The following is a 17,977-nucleotide window of genomic DNA, read 5'->3' on the forward strand; positions in this document are numbered from 1 at the left end:
ACCTGAGATACATTAAGTAAAAATAAAAAGATAAAATTAACTGGTAAATTAAAAAAAAAAAAATATTTTTGTTCGATAAATACATCACTTATTGGCAATATAAAATCAGCGAAACTTTTTTTGTTAATCATCAATTCACTTTTGGACGAAAAAAAAACCTATTGAGAATAAGGTAAAATTTATAACAAAAATATGAAATTATTTATTATATAAAAATTGCAAAAGAATTAATTAATTAATTTCAATTAATTTTATTAGATGAAATCTTTCACGATTTTACTTTTGAGCGTTGGATTTTTTGTCTTAGCCGTGAGTAGTCAAGAATGCTCCAACGAAGGACAGCGAGTAAGTAAAGAAAACTAAATAAAATTGAATAAATAATTATGTCAAAAAATAATTGATTAATTATTAATTAACAATTATGTCAACAAAAAAAATTGTAATTTATAATAATTAAAATATTTTTAATTCCAAGTGTCGAAGCGATCGACAATGTTGCCGAGATTTACGATGCAGTGAAAGGGAAAGAAGATGCGAAAGAAGAGGCGATGGAGAGGAATGTCGTCAAGAGGGACAAAGAGTACGTAAATAGTATTTAATTAACAAATTAAATTGCAAATTATTTTTATTATAATTAAAATTTAATTTAATTATAATTATAATGTAAAAAAATATTATAAAAAAAATGAAAAATAATTATTATTTTCAAGTGTCGAAATGATCGCCAATGTTGCCGAGATTTACGATGCAATGAAAGGGAAAGAAGATGCGAAAGAAGAAACGATGGAGAGGACTGTAATCGAGAGGGACAGAGAGTACGTAAATAATATTCAATTGCAATTTTTTTTTTTGATTTTCATTGCAATATTTAATTATAAAAAAAGAAAAAAAAATAATTATTACTATTATTATTTTCAAGTGTCGAAACGATCGACAATGTTGTCGAAATCTACGATGCAATGAAAGAGAAAGAAGATGTGAAAGAAGACGAAATGATGGAGAAGACTGTCAACGAGAGGGTCAAAGAGTAAGTAAAACAAATAAGTACACAAAAAAAAATTATTATGGTACCAGTTGCTGTGATACCGGTTACTATATGGTACCGGATAAAATATGGTTACTTTTACTATGGTACCGGTTACTATGGTTCCGGTTACTATATGGTTTCGGTTACTATGGTACCGGTTACTGTATGGTTCCGGTTACTATATGGTATCGATAACTGTGGTACAGGTTACAATATGGTACCGGTTGCTATGGTACCAGTTACTGTATGGTACAGGTTACTGTATGGTACCGGTTACTATATGGTACCAGTTGCTATGGTGCCGGTTAATTTAAATATAAATTTTATAAAAAAAATTTTGTTTTTTACAGTGCAGAAATCGTAATTGTTGTCGAGGTTTGAGATGTAGTAATGAACGTTGTATTCGCCAGGCAGGTTGCGGTTGGTTGGGAGAAAGGGTACATATAATTTATTATTTTTTTCATTTTCAATCAGTTGTAATTTGATATTGTTTTGTAAGTATCAATTTTTTTTCATATTGTAGAAACAAAAAAAGTACTTCAAAAAAATATCCTTAGAATAAACATAAATTAATATAATTTTATTAATCAAAAAAAATAATTTAGAAAATTTTTTGCATTCTCTTTTAGTGTGAAGACGACACACAATGCTGCAATCTCTTAAGATGTGATCGTCGTCAAAGACGTTGTGCTTGAAGAGATGAAGATTACTTTTGGAAAAAATAATTTTTAACTAGTTACCTTTATAAATGAATTCAAAATAGTTTTTTTTTCTGTAATTCTTCTGTAATTGTAATGATTTATTATTATAAACTTGTAAAGGAATTTTGAAAATTTGTATAAAAAAAGTTAAATAAATTATATCTCATAAACAATATTTACTAAACAAATTTTTAATTCATTTTATTCTTAACTTTTTCCATAATATATATACCTTTAATTAAATAATAAAAATACTGATAACAATATGGTATTGAATCAAGGTTTAAATAAAAAAAAATTTTTTTGTTGCAGATTTAGAATTATATGAGTATATTAAATTATAAACGCTTATAGATTTATATTTTATAAAATGATTTATTTTTTCTTTAAATCTTTAAATAAATTAAATTAGTATTAATAGTATTAATAGTTTATACTTGTATGTTTCCCATGGTAACAGTTACCATAGAAACCGTTTCCATGACAACCAGTACCATAGCAACCGTATTATAGCAACTGGTACCATAGCAACTGGTACCATAGTAACCGGTACCATATAGTAACCGGTACCATAGTAACCGGTGCCATAGCAACTGGTACCATATAGTAACCGGTACCATAACAACTGTACCATAGCAACTGGTACCATAGTAACCGGTACCATATAGTAACGGGTACCATAGTAACCGGTGCCATAGCAACTGGTACCATATAGTAACCGGTACCATAACAACTGTACCATAGCAACTGGTACCATATAGTGACCGGTAACATATAGTATCCGGTACCATAACAACTGTACCATAGCAACTGGTACCATATAGTAACTGGTACCATATAGTAACCAGTACCATAGTAACCGGTACCATAGTAACTGGTACCATATAGTAACTGATACCATATAGTAACCGGTACCATAACAGCTGTACCATAGCAACTGGTACTATAGTAACCGGTACCATAGCAACCGGAACCATAGAAATTGGTACCATAGAAATTGGTACCATAGAAATTGGTACCATAGCAACCAGTACGATTGAAACTGGAACCATAGCAACCGCGAATTGAACTTTATTTGAAGGTCAAGTCATGGACATTCATAGTCTTTTGAAGGTCAAGTCAAGGACATTTAAAGGTGAAGTCAAGATCATTGGAAGGTCAATTGAAGGTTATTTGAAGGTAATTTCAAGGTTATTCCAAGACATTTGAAGGTCAAGTCAAGGACAATTCAAGATCTGATTAAGTAGCACAAAAATTGACTTCCTTCCCTCTAAATTTCTTTTGAAAATGAATTAATGGCAAAAATTTATTTTAATACTTAAAATTCTGACGAAAAAAATATTAATAGTAACATTAAATGAATATCCCACAATTCGTGTTTGAGTGTAGTCTATTAAAATTATTTAATAATAATAATTAATAATAATTTACAAAATCTTCATTAACAATTTTAAATTGCAAAAAATTTTTAATCTATTTTTATTATTTGTTTTTAAAAAGCCTTAAAAATAGAATGAATTTATACAACAACAAAGAACAACAACAAAAAAAAACAAAAGTAAATTTTTAATTAAAAGAAAAACAAAGACTGAAAACACAAGAAGAAATAAATAAAATTATTGATTTTCATTTAGCAACTAAAATACATTGTAAATTCGAAAAAGGAAAAAAGAATTTAAAAAAAACATTTCATTTTTAAGCATATGACACTCATTTTTGTTTAAATAAAATAATACAATGATAAAAAAAAAATTTTTTTTTTGAGTATATAAATTGTAAGAAAATTTTTGTTTAACAGCAATTTCAGGTTTAATTTTGAAGACTATATAATCGATTTCAGTAATATTAAAAGGTAAAATTTGTCAATTATTTTAATAAAAAAAATTTTAAGAAATAAAAAAATCCTTAATTGAATTTTAAATAAAATAAAATTTGTTTAATTAGATGAAATTTTGCACCCCTGTAATATTGTGCGCTGGACTTTTTGTCTTTGCCATCAATGGTCAAGAATGTGTAAACGATGGTAATCAAGTAAGTTGTAATTAATTAACTAATTAAAAATTAGAAATAGTAATCCAGTTATTTTTACTGTACAAATAAAATAGAACTACGCCAATTATTAAAATAAAAATTAAAAAAAAAAAAAAAAATTTTGCTATTTCTAATTTTTATTTACAAAACACTGTTATTAAAAAGAAATTTAATTTCTAATTTCAAGTGTGGCGACGATCGCGTTTGCTGTGAGGGTCTCCAATGCAATGATAGATTAAAATTATGTGAACGAAGTGATTGCATGCGAGAGGGACAATCGGTAAAAATAATTTAATAATTAATTAAATTTAGAATAATTAAAATAAAAAATAATGCAACCAGAGAAATGTTTTTATTTAAAACAAATATATTATATTTGGAGTTAAATAAACGTATCAGAGCTTAATAAATTTTTTAATTTCGCGTAAGTAAAAATTTTATTTGTCATATAAATAAAATTTTTATTCAGATCAAATAAAAAAATTTTTTAAATCAAATAAAATTTTTATTTTAATTAAATAAAATTTATTTTGCATCAAATAAATGTTTATTTGAAACAAATAAAAATTTATTTGGCTTTGAGAAAAATATATCTTTTCTCCACCACCATTAAAACATAATCAATGACATTATTAATAAGATAAAAATTTCTAATGAAACAAACATTGAAATTTTTTTTTAAAATGTTGACTATTGTATTGAAAAAAAAAAAATTGTAAAATTAATTTTCAAAATTTTAGTGCAATAGACGTAGTTGCTGTCGTGATCTCAGATGCAATGATGATAGAATATGTGAGAGACCATTACTCAGGAAACGAAGACAAGAGTGTCGAAGAGAGAATCAAGAAGTATGTGCATAAATAATTAACCATTATTAGAATTTAGTAGGAATAAGGAAAATTAATAATACTGGAATAGAGAAAAAAAAAATTTTAAATGGTTAAATTTCTGATGACATTAATTATTTTTCTATTCGTAGTGTCGAGATGATGGACAATGTTGTCGAGATCTCAGATGCAGTGTAAGAAATAGAAGATGTGAAAGACGAAGAGACGAATGTCGAAGGGAGGGTCAAGAGGTATAAACTTCAAAAATTAACCATTACACTTACAAGAGAAAAATGTTTTATTTGAATCAAATATAAATATATTTGAGTTAAATAAACGTATATATTTTTTCATAGAGCCATGCTATTTATTTGGCGCAAATAAATATTTTATTTGTTATAAATAAAATTTATATTCAATCTAAATAAAAATTTTTATTTGTTTCAAATAAAAATGTATTTACAACAAATAAATGTTAATTTGGCTCTGAGACAAATATATCATTTCTCTGTGTGTATTAGTAATTAGTAATTAGTAATTAGTAATTAGTTATAATTAGTATTAGTAATTATATTAATATTGGGCAATTAAAAATACTCGAATAAGAAAAAACGTTTTAAACTTTAAAAAAATTAAATTTTTGACCAATTTAATTTTTTCTAATTTGTAGTGTCGGGATGATGGACAATGTTGTCGAGATCTCAGATGCAGTCTAAGAAATAGAAGATGTGAAAGACGAAGAGATGAATGTCGAAGAGAGGGTCAAGAAGTATGTTCATAAAAATTAACCATTATTAGAATTAGTAATTACATTAGTATAATTAGTATTAGTAACGATTAGTAATTATATTAGTATTTGTAACAATTAGTAGTTATATTAGTATAATTAGTATTAGTAACGATTAGTAATTATATTAGTATTCAGTAATTACTAAATAAACGAAAAAAAAATATTTTAAAATAGTGAAATTTTCTAATTAATTTAATTCTTTCTAATTCGTAGTGTCGGGATGATGGACAATGTTGTCAGGATCTCAGATGCAGTGAAAGAAATAGAAGATGTGAAAGACGAAGAGATGAGTGTCGAAGAGAGGGTCAAGAGGTATGTTCATAAAAATTAATTATTAGTAGTAATTGGTATTAATATTAATATTATGAAAATAATAATATTTTGAAATAAATAAAATAAAATATAAAAGTGAAACTGATGAATTTAATTTTTTTCTAATTCGTAGTGTCGGAATGATGGACAATGTTGTCAAGATCTAAGATGCAATGAAAGAAATAGAAGATGTGAAAGACGAAGAGATGAATGTCGAAGAGAAGGTCAAGAAGTATGTGCATAAAAATTAATCATTATTAATAATTAATAATTAAAATTAATAATTAGTAATTAGTATTAGTAACTGGTATTAGTAATTGGTATTAGTAATTAGTATTAGTGATTAGTATTAGTATTAGTATTAGTATTAGTATTAGTATTAGTATTAGTATTAGTATTAGTATTAGTAATTAGTATTAGTAATTAGTATTAGTAATTAGTATTAGTAATTAGTATTAGTAATTAGTATTAGTAATTAGTATTAGTAATTAGTATTAGTAATTAGTATTAGTAATTACTATTAGTAATTAGTATTAGTAATTACTATTAGTAATTAGTATTAGTAATTAGTATTAGTAATTAGTATTAGTCATTATATTAGTAATAATATTAATATTAATAATTACATTAGTATTAAGTAATTAATAATACTCGGAAAAAAAACGTTTTAAAAAAAATTAAATTACTGATGGATGTAATTTTCTCTAATTCGCAGTGTCGTAATGATGGACAATGTTGTCAGAATCTGAGATGTAATGAACGAAACAGAAGATGTGAAAGACGCAACAGTGAGGATTGTCAACAAGAAGGACAAAATGTAAGTGGAGTAAAAAAAATGAATCCTAAATTAAAACACTTTTACCACATTACATTTACAATAACAAATAAAAAAAAATAAATAAAACCATTTTTTTTACAGTGCAGAATTAGAAATTGTTGTAGAGGTTTGATGTGTAATAATGACCGTTGTGTTCGACGTGATAATTGTGGTTGGTTGGGAGAGAGGGTATGTGATTTAGAAATTTTTTTTTTATTTTAATAATAAACAAAAAATTACTATTTTACAAATTGAAAATAAATTATGATAAAATTTTTTTGCTATTTCAGTGTCAAGAGAATAGTCAATGTTGCAGTCTTTTAAGATGCGATCGTAATCAAAGGCGTTGTGTTTAAAGAAATAAAAAATCATTTCTCAGCTTAATTAAATTTTTCCTTGGATTCAACAGCTTACTTAATCGTCGACGAATATTTGATTATGAAAAATATTTTATCATTGATTGATTGTTATTTGTAACAGAATTTGAATAATAGTAAAAAAAAAAAAGTAAAATAAATTATGACTTTCTTGAAAAATTTTAACAAGGACATTTTGTCTTGTTTCTTCTATTCTTTCCCTAAATCTTTAAATAAATTAAATAAGTATTAATAGTTTATATTATTAATTAACATTATAGTTTCGCTTTGGCGAACCGGTACCACAGCAATTGGTACCATAGAAACCGGTACCATAGCAATTAGTACTATAGAATCCGGTATTAAAGCAACTGGTACCATAACAATCGGTACCATAGTAAGCGGTACTATAGCAAAGGTACCATAGTAACCGGTACCAAAGCAACTGGTTCTATAACAATTGGTACCAAAGAAACCGATACCATAGCAATTGGTACCATAGAAATGAGTACCATAGTAAGCGGTACCATAGCAATTGATACCATAACAATTGGTACCATAGTAAACGGTACCATAGAAACCGTTACCATAGCAACCGGTATCATAGCAATTGGTACCATAGAAACCGATACCATAGCAATTGGTACTATAGTATCCGGTACCAAATCAACTGGTACCATAACAATTGGTACCAAAGCAACCGGTACCATAGTAATTGGTACCATAGTAATTGGTACCATAGTAAGCGGTACCATAGTAAGCGGTACCATAACAATTGGTACCATAGTAAGCGGTACCATAACAATTGGTACCATAACAATTGGTACCAAAGCAACCGGTACCATAGCAATTGGTACCAAAGCAACCGGTACCAAAGCAACCGGTACCATAGCAATTGGTACCATAGTAAACGGTACCATGTCAATTGGTACCATAGCAACTGGTACCATGACCGTTTTTTTTGTTAGCTACAGTTGCTAATGATTAAGGATATAAAAAAACAGAAAAATTTGTAAAAAATTATTTTCAAAAAAAATTTAATTGTTTTATTTAATTAAAAACGCCAAAAAAAATATATAGCCACTTTCTATTCTGCTTTTTAAAATTTACTCCGCCTTCCAAACTGATCACATAGATTTTGGTGTGATTGATTGATAAGTAGTTAAATTCTTAATCTCTTGTGACTTTTTTTAAAGAATGGAAAAAAAATTAAAATTGATTAAATTTTATATAGTATTTCTAATTTTTTTTTTTTTTTTATTAAATTATTGTAAAAAAAATTAAATAATTATTTCGTTTATTTTCTAAAAAATGGTTTGTTATATTTTTATTTATGTTTTAATAGTATTTTAGTAAAATGGTAACATATTCTATTAAATTTAAATTGTATGATACTTTTGTAATTATTCCGAAGCACAGAATGTCCTTGATTTGGGATATATTTTATTTTTGATGCAAATTTTTTATTGATTTTCATTTTCATTTCATTTTATTATTTTTCATTGAATAAATAAAATGAAGAATAAAAAATACAAAATGGAAAATTCCATGTTTTTTAGGAAATTCATACAAAAAGGAAAATTTGTTGTTTATTTTCAAAAGAATATTATTTACGAAAAATATGTTATTACTTTTTTATTTGAAATGTTTACACAAAATTCAGTTTCCAACTTGCAACAATAAGCTAATGTACTCTTTCGATAAGGATGTAAAATATTGATAATAATAATTAATCTAAGGTAATGACCGCTAGTACTTAAATCGAGGAAAGCGGATCTCCACATGTATAAATGGATGCAAATTTTTTTTGCCCAAACAATTCAATTTGAATCCTTCTAGGTGAGAAGTGGTCTTAATTGAAATTCAAAGTAAGAGAACAATTATTGCCAAATGTATTTTTTTTTTTAGTTTCCTTTTTTTCAGTAGGATAAGTACTTTTAATTTCAACTTTTTTTTTTTTTAGTTAACAAATAATTTTTTCATTTTAGGGTAAAAAAATTCATTTATCTTTCAATTTAAGTTTTTCTTTTTCCTTTCAATTGAATTTTAAATTTAATTTTCATAATAATTTAATAATAATTTAATAATTTTCTTTTAGTTTTAAAATGAAACGTAACGCTTTCTTATTTTTATTTGTGAGCGCTTTATTCGTCCTCTCATTTGCCCAAGATTTAGAAGATAGTGGAACCACTGAAGTACCAAAATGCAGCGTGGAAGGACAAAATGTAAAAAAAAAAATTTCATTTTTATTTTAAAAACAGAAATAAAAATTAAAAATTTCTACAAATAAAAAAAGGAAAAATAAAATAGAAAATTTTGAATTGAAAAAAAAAATACTTTTCATTTTTTAGTGTGATGCAACAAATCGTTGTTGTAGAAATTTAAGATGTTCTCAAACAACTAAGAAGTGTGAAAAAAGACCAATATGTAGGAACGAAGCACAAGACGTAAGTTGACATTGATTTTTAATTAATTCAAATTTATTTATTTTTTTTTTTAATATAAATAATCAAAAAAAATTTTAAATTTTTATTTCTACTTTTAGTGTGACGCAACAAATCGTTGTTGTAGAAATTTAAGATGTTCTCAAACAACTAAAAAGTGTGTAAAAAGACCAATATGTAGGAATGAAGCACAAGACGTAAGTTGACATTGATTTTTAATTAATTCAAATTTATTTTTTTTTTTAATATAAATAGTCAAAAATTTTTTTTAAATTTTTATTTCTACTTTTAGTGTGACGCAACAAATCGTTGTTGTAGAAATTTAAGATGTTCTCAAACAACTAAAAAGTGTGTAAAAAGACCAGCATGTAGAAATGAAGGACAAGACGTAAGTTAATATTGATCAATGCTAATTTAAATTTATTAAATTTAAAATAAATAAATAAAATTTTTCAATTTTTTTTTTTCTACTTTTAGTGTGATACAACAAATCGTTGTTGTAGAAATTTAAGGTGTTCTCAAACAACTAAAAAGTGTGTTAAAAGACCAACGTGTAGAAATGTAGGACAAAACGTAAGTTAACATTGATTTTTAATAGATTATAAATAAAATAAAATAATTTTAAAAAATCTTTTAATTTTTCACTATTAAATTTGTTTAAAAAAGAAAAATATTTTATTTAATTTTTAGTGCGATGCAAACAATAAATGCTGCACAAACTTGAGATGCTCAACAAGTACTAAAAAATGCGAAAGACGTCGAAATCAATGTCGTAGAATTGGACAATCCGTAAGTTTACAAATTATATAGTTTAAATTAATATTAATAAAAAAAAATTAATAAAAATTAAATTTAAATTAATATTAATGAAAAAAATGAATTTTAAATTAATATTAATAAAAAAAATTAATTTCAAATTTAATATTATTAAAAAAAAATTAATTTTCAATTAAATTAAATATTAAATCCGTAAGTTTAAAAATTAAATTCTAAACAGTGCAACAATAATAATAAATGCTGCCGTGGTATGAGATGTTCCGAAAGGACCAAAAAGTGCGAAAGAAGGCAAGGTTGTTGCCGAAAACAAGGACAATCAGTAATAAAATTTTACTAAATTATTTTTTTTTGTTTCGCTCAAAAAAAAAAAATAAATTAAAAAAAAAAAATTTTTCTATTACAGTGCTTAGGAATGAGATGCTGTAGGGGACTGAAATGCAATTGGTGGGCCGGCAGATGCGAACGTGAAGATTGTGGACGTTGGGGCGATGAGGTAAGCACAATAATAATAATAATAATTATTTTTTTTATTTTTAAAAATTTTTTTAAATTATTTTTAATATTTTTATTATTTTTATTTTTTTATAATTATTTGATTATTATTTTAAAATCCAAAAGATTTTATATTATACTGTAATTAATTATTTCTTATTTAGAAAAAAAAAATTAAGAAATAAAAAAAAAAAATTCATTCAAATAATTAAATTTTAGCAATAATTTCGAGTTACATTCTCAATATATGAAAAAAATTTATTGCAAAAATAAAAAAAAATTAATTATCGCGTAATAATAAAATTAATTATTGAGTGTAAAAATAAAAAAAAAAAAATCTTGTTTTTTTGTTTTCAGTGCCGAAACAATCGAGATTGTTGCATTGGCTTGGCGTGCAACAGAAGAACAAATTGTTGTATGAGAAGACGAGATATGGAAACTGATTCAGGAGAAGAAGAAGCTTAATTAAATATCTAGAAGAAAAAAAAATCTCCCACTCGTTAAAAAAATAATATATGACACGAATGAAATAAAGGATTTTGTATTACAATATTATATTATATGTAACCACTTTAATGTTCAATAAAGAGTCTATATTGCATGAAATAATATTATTTATTTATTTTATAAATATATATATATATATATATAAAACATCCTCGACATATTTTAGAAAATTATTTTCAAAAAAATAAAAATATTCAGAATTATAAAAAATACAATTTGCTTATTTAACGGAATATATTTATAAATTTAATATATATGAATTTATATTTAAAAAAATATTATTAAATGATATTAATTTATATTGTTAAGTTATAAATATTATTAATTTAATTAAATTATATAAAACTTATAGGATTATAATTAAAAATTCAAAATATTTATTAGAAAACTTGTACTATTTAAAAAAAAAAAAAAACAACTTTGTAAAGCCTTTTTTAGTAGACGAAGGTCACTTTTTTCAAGTATAAAAAAAGAAATTTTTTTCAGGAAAACTTTATGAATAAATAATAAATAATATTATTCGAGAAAGAAAAACAAAAAATATTTGAAAAAGAAACTAAATAAAATTATTACAAAAGTTTTTGAATTTATATTTAAGTAGATTAAAAAAAAAATTCTTCTTTATAAATAAAAGACAGTTTTTTTTTATCCAAGTGTAATTTTTATGTTAACAAAATATAATTTTGATAAAATAATACTCACATTAAAAAAGAAAGAAATATTCCATTTGGAGAATCTTAATTTTAAATATTAAATTAAATCCTTAAAATCTCTTTATTTTTAATTAATTTCATTCATTTTTTTTTATTTTTAAATGTTGTTATAACAAGTTTTTCTAAAAAAAAAATTTTTTTCTACCTCCCAAAGCAATATATTAAAATAACAATATTATAATTATATTAACAATATATTTTTTTAATTTATTTATTAAAATCTATTTATTTTTTTATTTATACAATAATGAAAAAACGAATTAATAAATAATTTTATTACTTATATTATCGTATGCTAATTACTTTTTAAAAAGAAAAAATTTTATTATATAAAAATTTATTAAAAATTTAAAAATGCAAAAAATATAGATAAAATATTTTTCGTTACTTAATACACTTTTCACTTAATATTTGAAATTTTCAAACTTGTGCAAACGAAAATATTTACTTAAAGAAAATAAAAAAAAAAAATTACACACTCCTTTTTTCATGAAATTAAATTTATTCTCAGAATTGCTTAATAAAAAATATTATTGACATTAATCATCGAGATAATTAGATTAAAATCTTTGATGTAATTAATTATTAATTAATCTTCGATTCTTTTGTTCGCAATTTTTGAGGAATGTGAACTTTTTCTGGTATATAAAGAGATTTATATTTGTTGGAATTAATAAATTTTGATTCAACTTCTAAAGCATCTTTTTAAGTGTTTAAACAAATAAAAGTAAGTAAAAAAAAAAATTTTTAATTAAAAAAATTTTTTATTAAAAAAAATTCCATTTTTGTTTAAGAAATGAAAAATTTCACATTGTTATTGCTGTGCATTGGATTTTTCATTGTCGTTACTTATGCGAATGAAGAAGAACAAGAATCAATTCAAGAACTTGATTCAGAATCAGTAGAGGATTTATTGTCATGGAGATGTAAAAAAGAAGGCCAGGAAGTAAGTAAATTGAACATTAATTAAAAAAATAATTTAAAAAATAAAAAATAATAAAATAAAAAATAAAAAAATAAAATAAAAAAATAGAAACCAAAGAAATATTAAAATAAATTAAAATAAAATTAATTTAAATATTTAATTATTTAATTATTTAATTACATGTGAAAATAAATGTATTTTAGTATCAAAAATTAATTTTCTAAATTATTAAATTTTCAATTTTCCATAGTGCAATAAACGCAGATGTTGCCGAAGATTAAAGTGTGATAACAAGACTAAAAAATGTGTAAAGGAACCATGTAAAACTGAGAATCAAGCTGTGAGTATTTTTTCTTAATAAAAATTTTATAAGTCATCGATTTTATAAACCATTTTTTATTTTTAAATGATTTATTTTAGTGTCGAAGAAACAATGAATGTTGCAAAGATTTAAAATGCTGCAGAAAACAGAGGAAATGTTTAAAAAAGAAAGAACTGATTCCAGAAGATTTAATTCCAAATATCGATATTCATGAGGACTTTGACGAAGAAGAAGAAGATTAATTTTTTTTCAAAAAATAAATAAATAAAACGATGCACTGGAATATATTAAAATAAAAAAATTAATTGCCTAATAATTATATTAAAAACCGTTTATAATTATTTATTCAATAAATAAAAAATAAAATATTAATATAACAATGTACTTTTTCTAAACCTACTGTGGTTAAAGAATAAATAAATTAATCTTATCAAGAAAAAAATTATTTCGACGCCTCCCGTTTATTAGATTGCATTTCAAAAAAATAAAATCTATCTTAAATTAAATTTTAATTCGCATTTAAAAAATAAAGAAAAAATTCATTTTTAATATTGTTTTATACTTTTTACTAAAATTAATAATTATTAATAAAATAAAAAATAAGAAAATAATACAAAATTTATAAATATTTTATTATTTCTGTATTATAATTTTATTTATTTTTCTAATTTATTAATAAATATTTTTAAAAAATCTGGACTCATTTTTGTTGCATTTCAAAATGAGCCAAACGACATAGAACTTGGCGCCACCTACGAGGCACATTTTTGTTTGCACTTCAAAATGAGCCAAACAACATAGTGTGGCGCCACCTACGAGGCACATTTTTGTTGCAATGTATCTACATTACTTATTTTGAGCTGAAATTTTTTTTCTTTTTAATTAATCTTTGAAAAGAAAAAAAATAATATCAAAAACGAATTTATTTATTTATTTTTCATACTTAAAATACAAAATGCTGCTTGAATTAACAAAAACAATTTTGTGAAGGAAAAAAATAATTGTATAACAAACATTTTTTTTTATCAATTTCAAGATAACTTTAGATTATATATTCTTTATTTAATAATGTTTTTTTTTTATTTTCTTAACTGTCACATTATTTAATAAATAATTTACGTAAAAAAATATAAAACTGCATTTTTATCAATGAGAGATCCATGTTAAAATTTTGATTTTAAAAAAAAATGTAATTGACGCCTTTATAGAATATTATGAAAAATGTATTAAAATTTTTTTTAGATTTTAGAATTTTTAAGAAAAAAAAAATTTTTAAATTTATGTTTAAGACTTTTTTGCAGTGCATGAATTTCTCATAAAAATTCATCAATTAGAATTTTTATTTTAAAGTATATTTTATTAGAAATAATTATTTTTTAGATGAATTTTTAATTTTAAAATAAAAAATTTGACAGATTTTCTTTTTACACGAATTTTTACATAACAATATTTTTAGCAATCGAATTTTTGTTTGGCAGAATTTTTTATTTTACAGTCATTTTTTTTGTTTACATGACTTATTTTATTCAAAAGAATTTCAATTTAACAGAAATAATTTTATTTTAATTTAACAAACGAATTTTTAAATGACAGAAAGTCCAATTTATCGAATTTTAATTTGTCCGGATTTCAACTTGTCCGAACTTCAAATTATCCGAATTTTAATTTATCCGAACTTCAAATTGTCCGAATTTTAATTTGTCCGAACTTTAATGTATCCGAATTTTTAATTGACAGAATTTTCATTTTTCCGAAATTACAAATAACAATGTTCTTTCATCACAATTTATTTATATTTTAACTCGATTTGGTTATAACAAAACCCTTTTTTTTAAAAAAAAAAAAGATCATTTAAACAAATGATTTGTTCCTTGATACCTCAATAAATTAATTGACGAATGCAAAGCTGATTCTGTTTCGTCATTGAAGATTAAAAAAAATTTTTTCTTAAGATCTAAGATTAGTTATGCACATGAAGATAAAAGTAATTACAATTGCAAAGAAAAAAAAAGAAGAAAATTTTGCACAATAATTGATGGTTTTGATAGAGTCATCATAATCAGAATATTAATCGCAATCAATCAATGAGAAATATCTTTATATCAAAAATGCGAAACGGATTTTAGGTGGTATAAATGGACCAAAATTTCAAATTGTAATCACAACAGTTTCTTCTTCTGGAGAAACATCAGGACCTCTAAAAAACGAACGGTAAGATTATTTCAATTAAAATAAATAATAATAATAAATTTCTTATTTTTTTTTGTGCTAATAAATTATTTCGATGAAGTTTTTAATTTTCTTATTGGTAATTAATTAAAAAATTGTCTAATTATAGAAAAAATTATTTAATTGTAAATTAAAATTTTTCCTTTCTCCAGGTTAGAAAAGGAAAAAAAAAAATGAAAGTTTGTACGATTTTGTTATTGTGTGTTGGCTTTCTTGTGGTGACAACTTTTGCTGAGGAATCAGTAGAGGGATCAGTACAGGAATCAGTACAGGAATCATCGGAGGAATTAGCATCGCCGGAAGTTGATTCAAGTGAAACTGAACTCGACACGGAATTCGAATCAGAAGAAGATGATTCAGATTTTGATCTCGAATTAGATGAACTCGCTGGAAGATGCCGTAGACGTGGACAAAGAGTGAGTTTTCAATTTAGATAATTAGAAATATGAAAAAAAAAGTTATAAAAAATCAAAAATTTGGAAAAAAAAATAATTAAATTTTCTCTTATAGTGCAATCGGGAAAATCGATGCTGCCGTCAATTGCAATGCAATCGTCGTTCAAGGCAGTGCGAAAGACGAGGTGGTGGTGGTGGTGGTGATGATGGTAGACGTTGCCGAAGACAAGGACAACGCGTAAGTCAAGAAAATTAAAATTACAGAATTTTTTTTCTTTGAAGCAAAAAAAAAAAAATTCTATTACAAATTTCTTTTTCCATTTTCAGTGCAATCGTCAAAACAGATGCTGCCGTGGATTGTCCTGCAATCGTAATAATCAAAGATGCGAACGTCGTCAACAACGTTGCCGCCGAAATGGTGAAAGTGTACGTAAACTTTTAATTTAAAAAAAAAATTAAAATTAATTAATTAAAAAAATTAATTAATTAAATAATTTTTCAGTGCCGAAATAACCGATCGTGCTGCAGAGGATCATTGTGCTCCAGGAGAGACAGAAAATGCCGTCGTAGGAACGAACTCGTCCCAGAAGAATTTATGGACGATGTTGTCAGTGTTGAAGAACAAATGGAGGAAACCGAAAACTAATCTGGAACACTTTCTATACTGGCTGCCAAAATAAAATTTACGATTTCTAACATGTATTTTTTAGAAACAAAAATTAAAAAAAAAAAAATTAGCAAACTGTAATCTATCAAAGAATCAATAAACACCAATTGCATTAAAATTAATTAGCAAATACTCTATTTACCTGACTCTTTAAAATTATAATTTTTTAATTTGATAATCAAGTCATGTAATCGATTATATTTGAATCAAATAAATGTTTTTTCCCAATGATATTATTAAGAAACGAAAAATTGAATACATAAAATCTGAAAATAGATTGAATGCTATATATATATATATATGTATATTGGCTGCTGTTTGTTATACTTGTTACTCTCAATGCCCTCGTTTTACGATAAAGCCCCCCCCCCCCCAATGGTCAACTGAAACCCCGAGAGCATTAAATCACGTCGTAGCCGCAGATCCAATTATCAAATTGTCCAGCATCGTCTGGCACTTGAGCCTATAGTCGTTCTGAAGAAGTTACACGAGACACCAGGGCAGCCAAATAGTATGCACCAAGTACCGAGAGGGACAACTTAAGGGTATGGCAATAGATTTTAGCGACAAAACCGCGTAAGACAAGCACGACACATCGGGGCTCCAAGATTTATTACTTTGAATTCGACCTCTTGGAAATCTACTTCAATCTAATTATAAGTTTATTGAGATACACTGATTAAAAAAAAAAAAAGAAATCAAAGTCAAAAACTTTTTTTGTATTAAATTAATTGTAGCTCTTCATTATTTTTTATAAAATAATAATTGTCCATGTGTTCAATAAGAAGCTTAATTGTTTGTTAATTATTTTAAAAAATCATAATTTATAATTCAAGACTCGTTATTTTAGAAAAATTCAAGAAATTCACATTTTTTTATGAAAAATGAAAATATAAAAAATTACCGACACAGAAATCTACCTTACCGACTGATGGTAAAGATATTTTTTGGAAAATAACAATATAAAAAAATTACCGACATAGAAATCTACCTTACCGATGGATGGTAAAGACATTTCTTTGGAAAATGACAATATAAAAAAATAACCGACATAGAAATCTACCATACCGACTGATGGCAAAGACATTTTTTTTGGAAAATGACAATATAAAAAAATTACCGACATAGAAATCTACCTTACCGACGGATGGTAAAACAGATTTTTGAAAAATGAACCTGTAAAAATTACCGACACAGGAATCTACCTTACCGACTGATGGTAAATATTTTTTTGAAAATTTATTAACTTTTTCCAAAGCTGTTTTACTATCAGTCGGTAAGGTAGATTTCGGTGTCAGTAATTTTTTTTTATTTTTCAAAAAAACTGCTTTACCATCTGTCAGTTAGGTAGTTTACTATGACATATTTTTTATATTTTTATTTTTTCAAAAATTTCTTTACCATTAGTCGGTAAGGTAGCTTTCTGCGTCGGTAATTTTTTATATTTTCATTTTTATAAAATCTGTTTTGCCATCGGTCGGTAAGGCAGATTTCTGTGTCGGTAATTTTTTATATTTTCATTTTTAAAAAATCTGTTTTGTCATCGGTCGGTAAGGCAGATTTCTGTGTCGGTAATTTTTTATATTTTCAAAAAATCTTTTTTACCATCTGTCGGTAAGGTAGATTTCTATGTCGGTAATTTTTT

The 17,977-nt window shown here is 24.5% G+C and overlaps 5 protein-coding genes across 6 annotated transcripts; all 5 read left to right on the forward strand.

The window, feature by feature from the left end:
• Positions 1–103: 103 nt before the first annotated feature.
• Positions 104–1,903, forward strand: LOC127277184 (uncharacterized). The gene is made up of 7 exons (XM_051298063.1): positions 104–172; positions 259–345; positions 476–580; positions 711–815; positions 920–1,027; positions 1,378–1,464; positions 1,657–1,903. The coding sequence occupies exons 2-7, from the start codon at positions 259–261 to the stop codon at positions 1,720–1,722; spliced, it is 558 nt and encodes a 185-aa protein (XP_051154020.1). The 5' UTR covers positions 104–172; the 3' UTR covers positions 1,723–1,903.
• Positions 1,904–3,450: 1,547 nt separating this feature from the next.
• On the forward strand, positions 3,451–7,053 carry LOC127277104 (protein delta homolog 2-like). 2 transcript variants are annotated; one of them, XM_051297936.1, is made up of 11 exons: positions 3,451–3,580; positions 3,673–3,759; positions 3,947–4,039; positions 4,500–4,607; positions 4,739–4,837; positions 5,257–5,355; positions 5,590–5,688; positions 5,822–5,920; positions 6,404–6,505; positions 6,608–6,694; positions 6,796–7,053. In XM_051297936.1, the coding sequence occupies exons 2-11, from the start codon at positions 3,673–3,675 to the stop codon at positions 6,859–6,861; spliced, it is 939 nt and encodes a 312-aa protein (XP_051153893.1). In that variant the 5' UTR covers positions 3,451–3,580; the 3' UTR covers positions 6,862–7,053. The 2 variants fall into 2 exon arrangements, with proteins under 2 accessions (XP_051153893.1, XP_051153894.1); XM_051297937.1 differs by lacking the exon at positions 5,257–5,355.
• Positions 7,054–8,696: 1,643 nt separating this feature from the next.
• On the forward strand, positions 8,697–11,104 carry LOC127277188 (keratin-associated protein 5-1-like). The gene is made up of 10 exons (XM_051298066.1): positions 8,697–8,729; positions 8,960–9,086; positions 9,213–9,308; positions 9,407–9,502; positions 9,598–9,693; positions 9,783–9,878; positions 9,996–10,094; positions 10,303–10,401; positions 10,486–10,575; positions 10,932–11,104. Exons 2-10 carry the CDS (start codon positions 8,967–8,969, stop codon positions 11,037–11,039), a joined length of 900 nt encoding a protein of 299 aa, XP_051154023.1. The 5' UTR covers positions 8,697–8,729; positions 8,960–8,966; the 3' UTR covers positions 11,040–11,104.
• Positions 11,105–12,472: 1,368 nt separating this feature from the next.
• Positions 12,473–13,364, forward strand: LOC127277275 (uncharacterized). The gene is made up of 4 exons (XM_051298253.1): positions 12,473–12,521; positions 12,589–12,740; positions 12,970–13,059; positions 13,140–13,364. Exons 2-4 carry the CDS (start codon positions 12,591–12,593, stop codon positions 13,281–13,283), a joined length of 384 nt encoding a protein of 127 aa, XP_051154210.1. The 5' UTR covers positions 12,473–12,521; positions 12,589–12,590; the 3' UTR covers positions 13,284–13,364.
• Positions 13,365–15,093: 1,729 nt separating this feature from the next.
• LOC127277066 (uncharacterized) lies at positions 15,094–16,454 on the forward strand. Its single transcript, XM_051297884.1, has 5 exons — positions 15,094–15,252; positions 15,423–15,686; positions 15,781–15,903; positions 15,993–16,091; positions 16,168–16,454. Exons 2-5 carry the CDS (start codon positions 15,444–15,446, stop codon positions 16,309–16,311), a joined length of 609 nt encoding a protein of 202 aa, XP_051153841.1. The 5' UTR covers positions 15,094–15,252; positions 15,423–15,443; the 3' UTR covers positions 16,312–16,454.
• The last annotated feature ends 1,523 nt before the right edge of the window (positions 16,455–17,977 follow it).

This window comes from Leptopilina boulardi, unplaced genomic scaffold (assembly GCF_019393585.1).
Source record: "Leptopilina boulardi isolate dan_hultmark-lab unplaced genomic scaffold, ZJU_Lbou_2.1 LbouV2_165, whole genome shotgun sequence".
Taxonomy (NCBI): domain Eukaryota; kingdom Metazoa; phylum Arthropoda; class Insecta; order Hymenoptera; family Figitidae; genus Leptopilina; species Leptopilina boulardi.

Bases quoted from the DNA above. Each gene is read 5' to 3' on its own strand.
- LOC127277184 (XM_051298063.1), top strand. From the start codon at position 259: ATGAAATCTTTCACGATTTTACTTTTGAGCGTTGGATTTTTTGTCTTA. The intron at 816-919 runs GTACGTAAATAA...ATTATTTTCAAG, and splicing joins GTAATCGAGAGGGACAGAGA to TGTCGAAACGATCGACAATG. The intron at 1,028-1,377 runs GTAAGTAAAACA...TGTTTTTTACAG, and splicing joins GTCAACGAGAGGGTCAAAGA to TGCAGAAATCGTAATTGTTG.
- LOC127277104 (XM_051297936.1), top strand. From the start codon at position 3,673: ATGAAATTTTGCACCCCTGTAATATTGTGCGCTGGACTTTTTGTCTTT. The intron at 5,921-6,403 runs GTATGTGCATAA...TCTAATTCGCAG, and splicing joins GTCGAAGAGAAGGTCAAGAA to TGTCGTAATGATGGACAATG. The intron at 6,506-6,607 runs GTAAGTGGAGTA...TTTTTTTTACAG, and splicing joins GTCAACAAGAAGGACAAAAT to TGCAGAATTAGAAATTGTTG.
- LOC127277188 (XM_051298066.1), top strand. From the start codon at position 8,967: ATGAAACGTAACGCTTTCTTATTTTTATTTGTGAGCGCTTTATTCGTC. The intron at 9,503-9,597 runs GTAAGTTGACAT...TTCTACTTTTAG, and splicing joins GTAGGAATGAAGCACAAGAC to TGTGACGCAACAAATCGTTG. The intron at 10,095-10,302 runs GTAAGTTTACAA...AATTCTAAACAG, and splicing joins GTCGTAGAATTGGACAATCC to TGCAACAATAATAATAAATG.
- LOC127277275 (XM_051298253.1), top strand. From the start codon at position 12,591: ATGAAAAATTTCACATTGTTATTGCTGTGCATTGGATTTTTCATTGTC. The intron at 12,741-12,969 runs GTAAGTAAATTG...AATTTTCCATAG, and splicing joins GTAAAAAAGAAGGCCAGGAA to TGCAATAAACGCAGATGTTG. The intron at 13,060-13,139 runs GTGAGTATTTTT...GATTTATTTTAG, and splicing joins GTAAAACTGAGAATCAAGCT to TGTCGAAGAAACAATGAATG.
- LOC127277066 (XM_051297884.1), top strand. From the start codon at position 15,444: ATGAAAGTTTGTACGATTTTGTTATTGTGTGTTGGCTTTCTTGTGGTG. The intron at 15,687-15,780 runs GTGAGTTTTCAA...TTTCTCTTATAG, and splicing joins GCCGTAGACGTGGACAAAGA to TGCAATCGGGAAAATCGATG. The intron at 15,904-15,992 runs GTAAGTCAAGAA...TTCCATTTTCAG, and splicing joins GCCGAAGACAAGGACAACGC to TGCAATCGTCAAAACAGATG.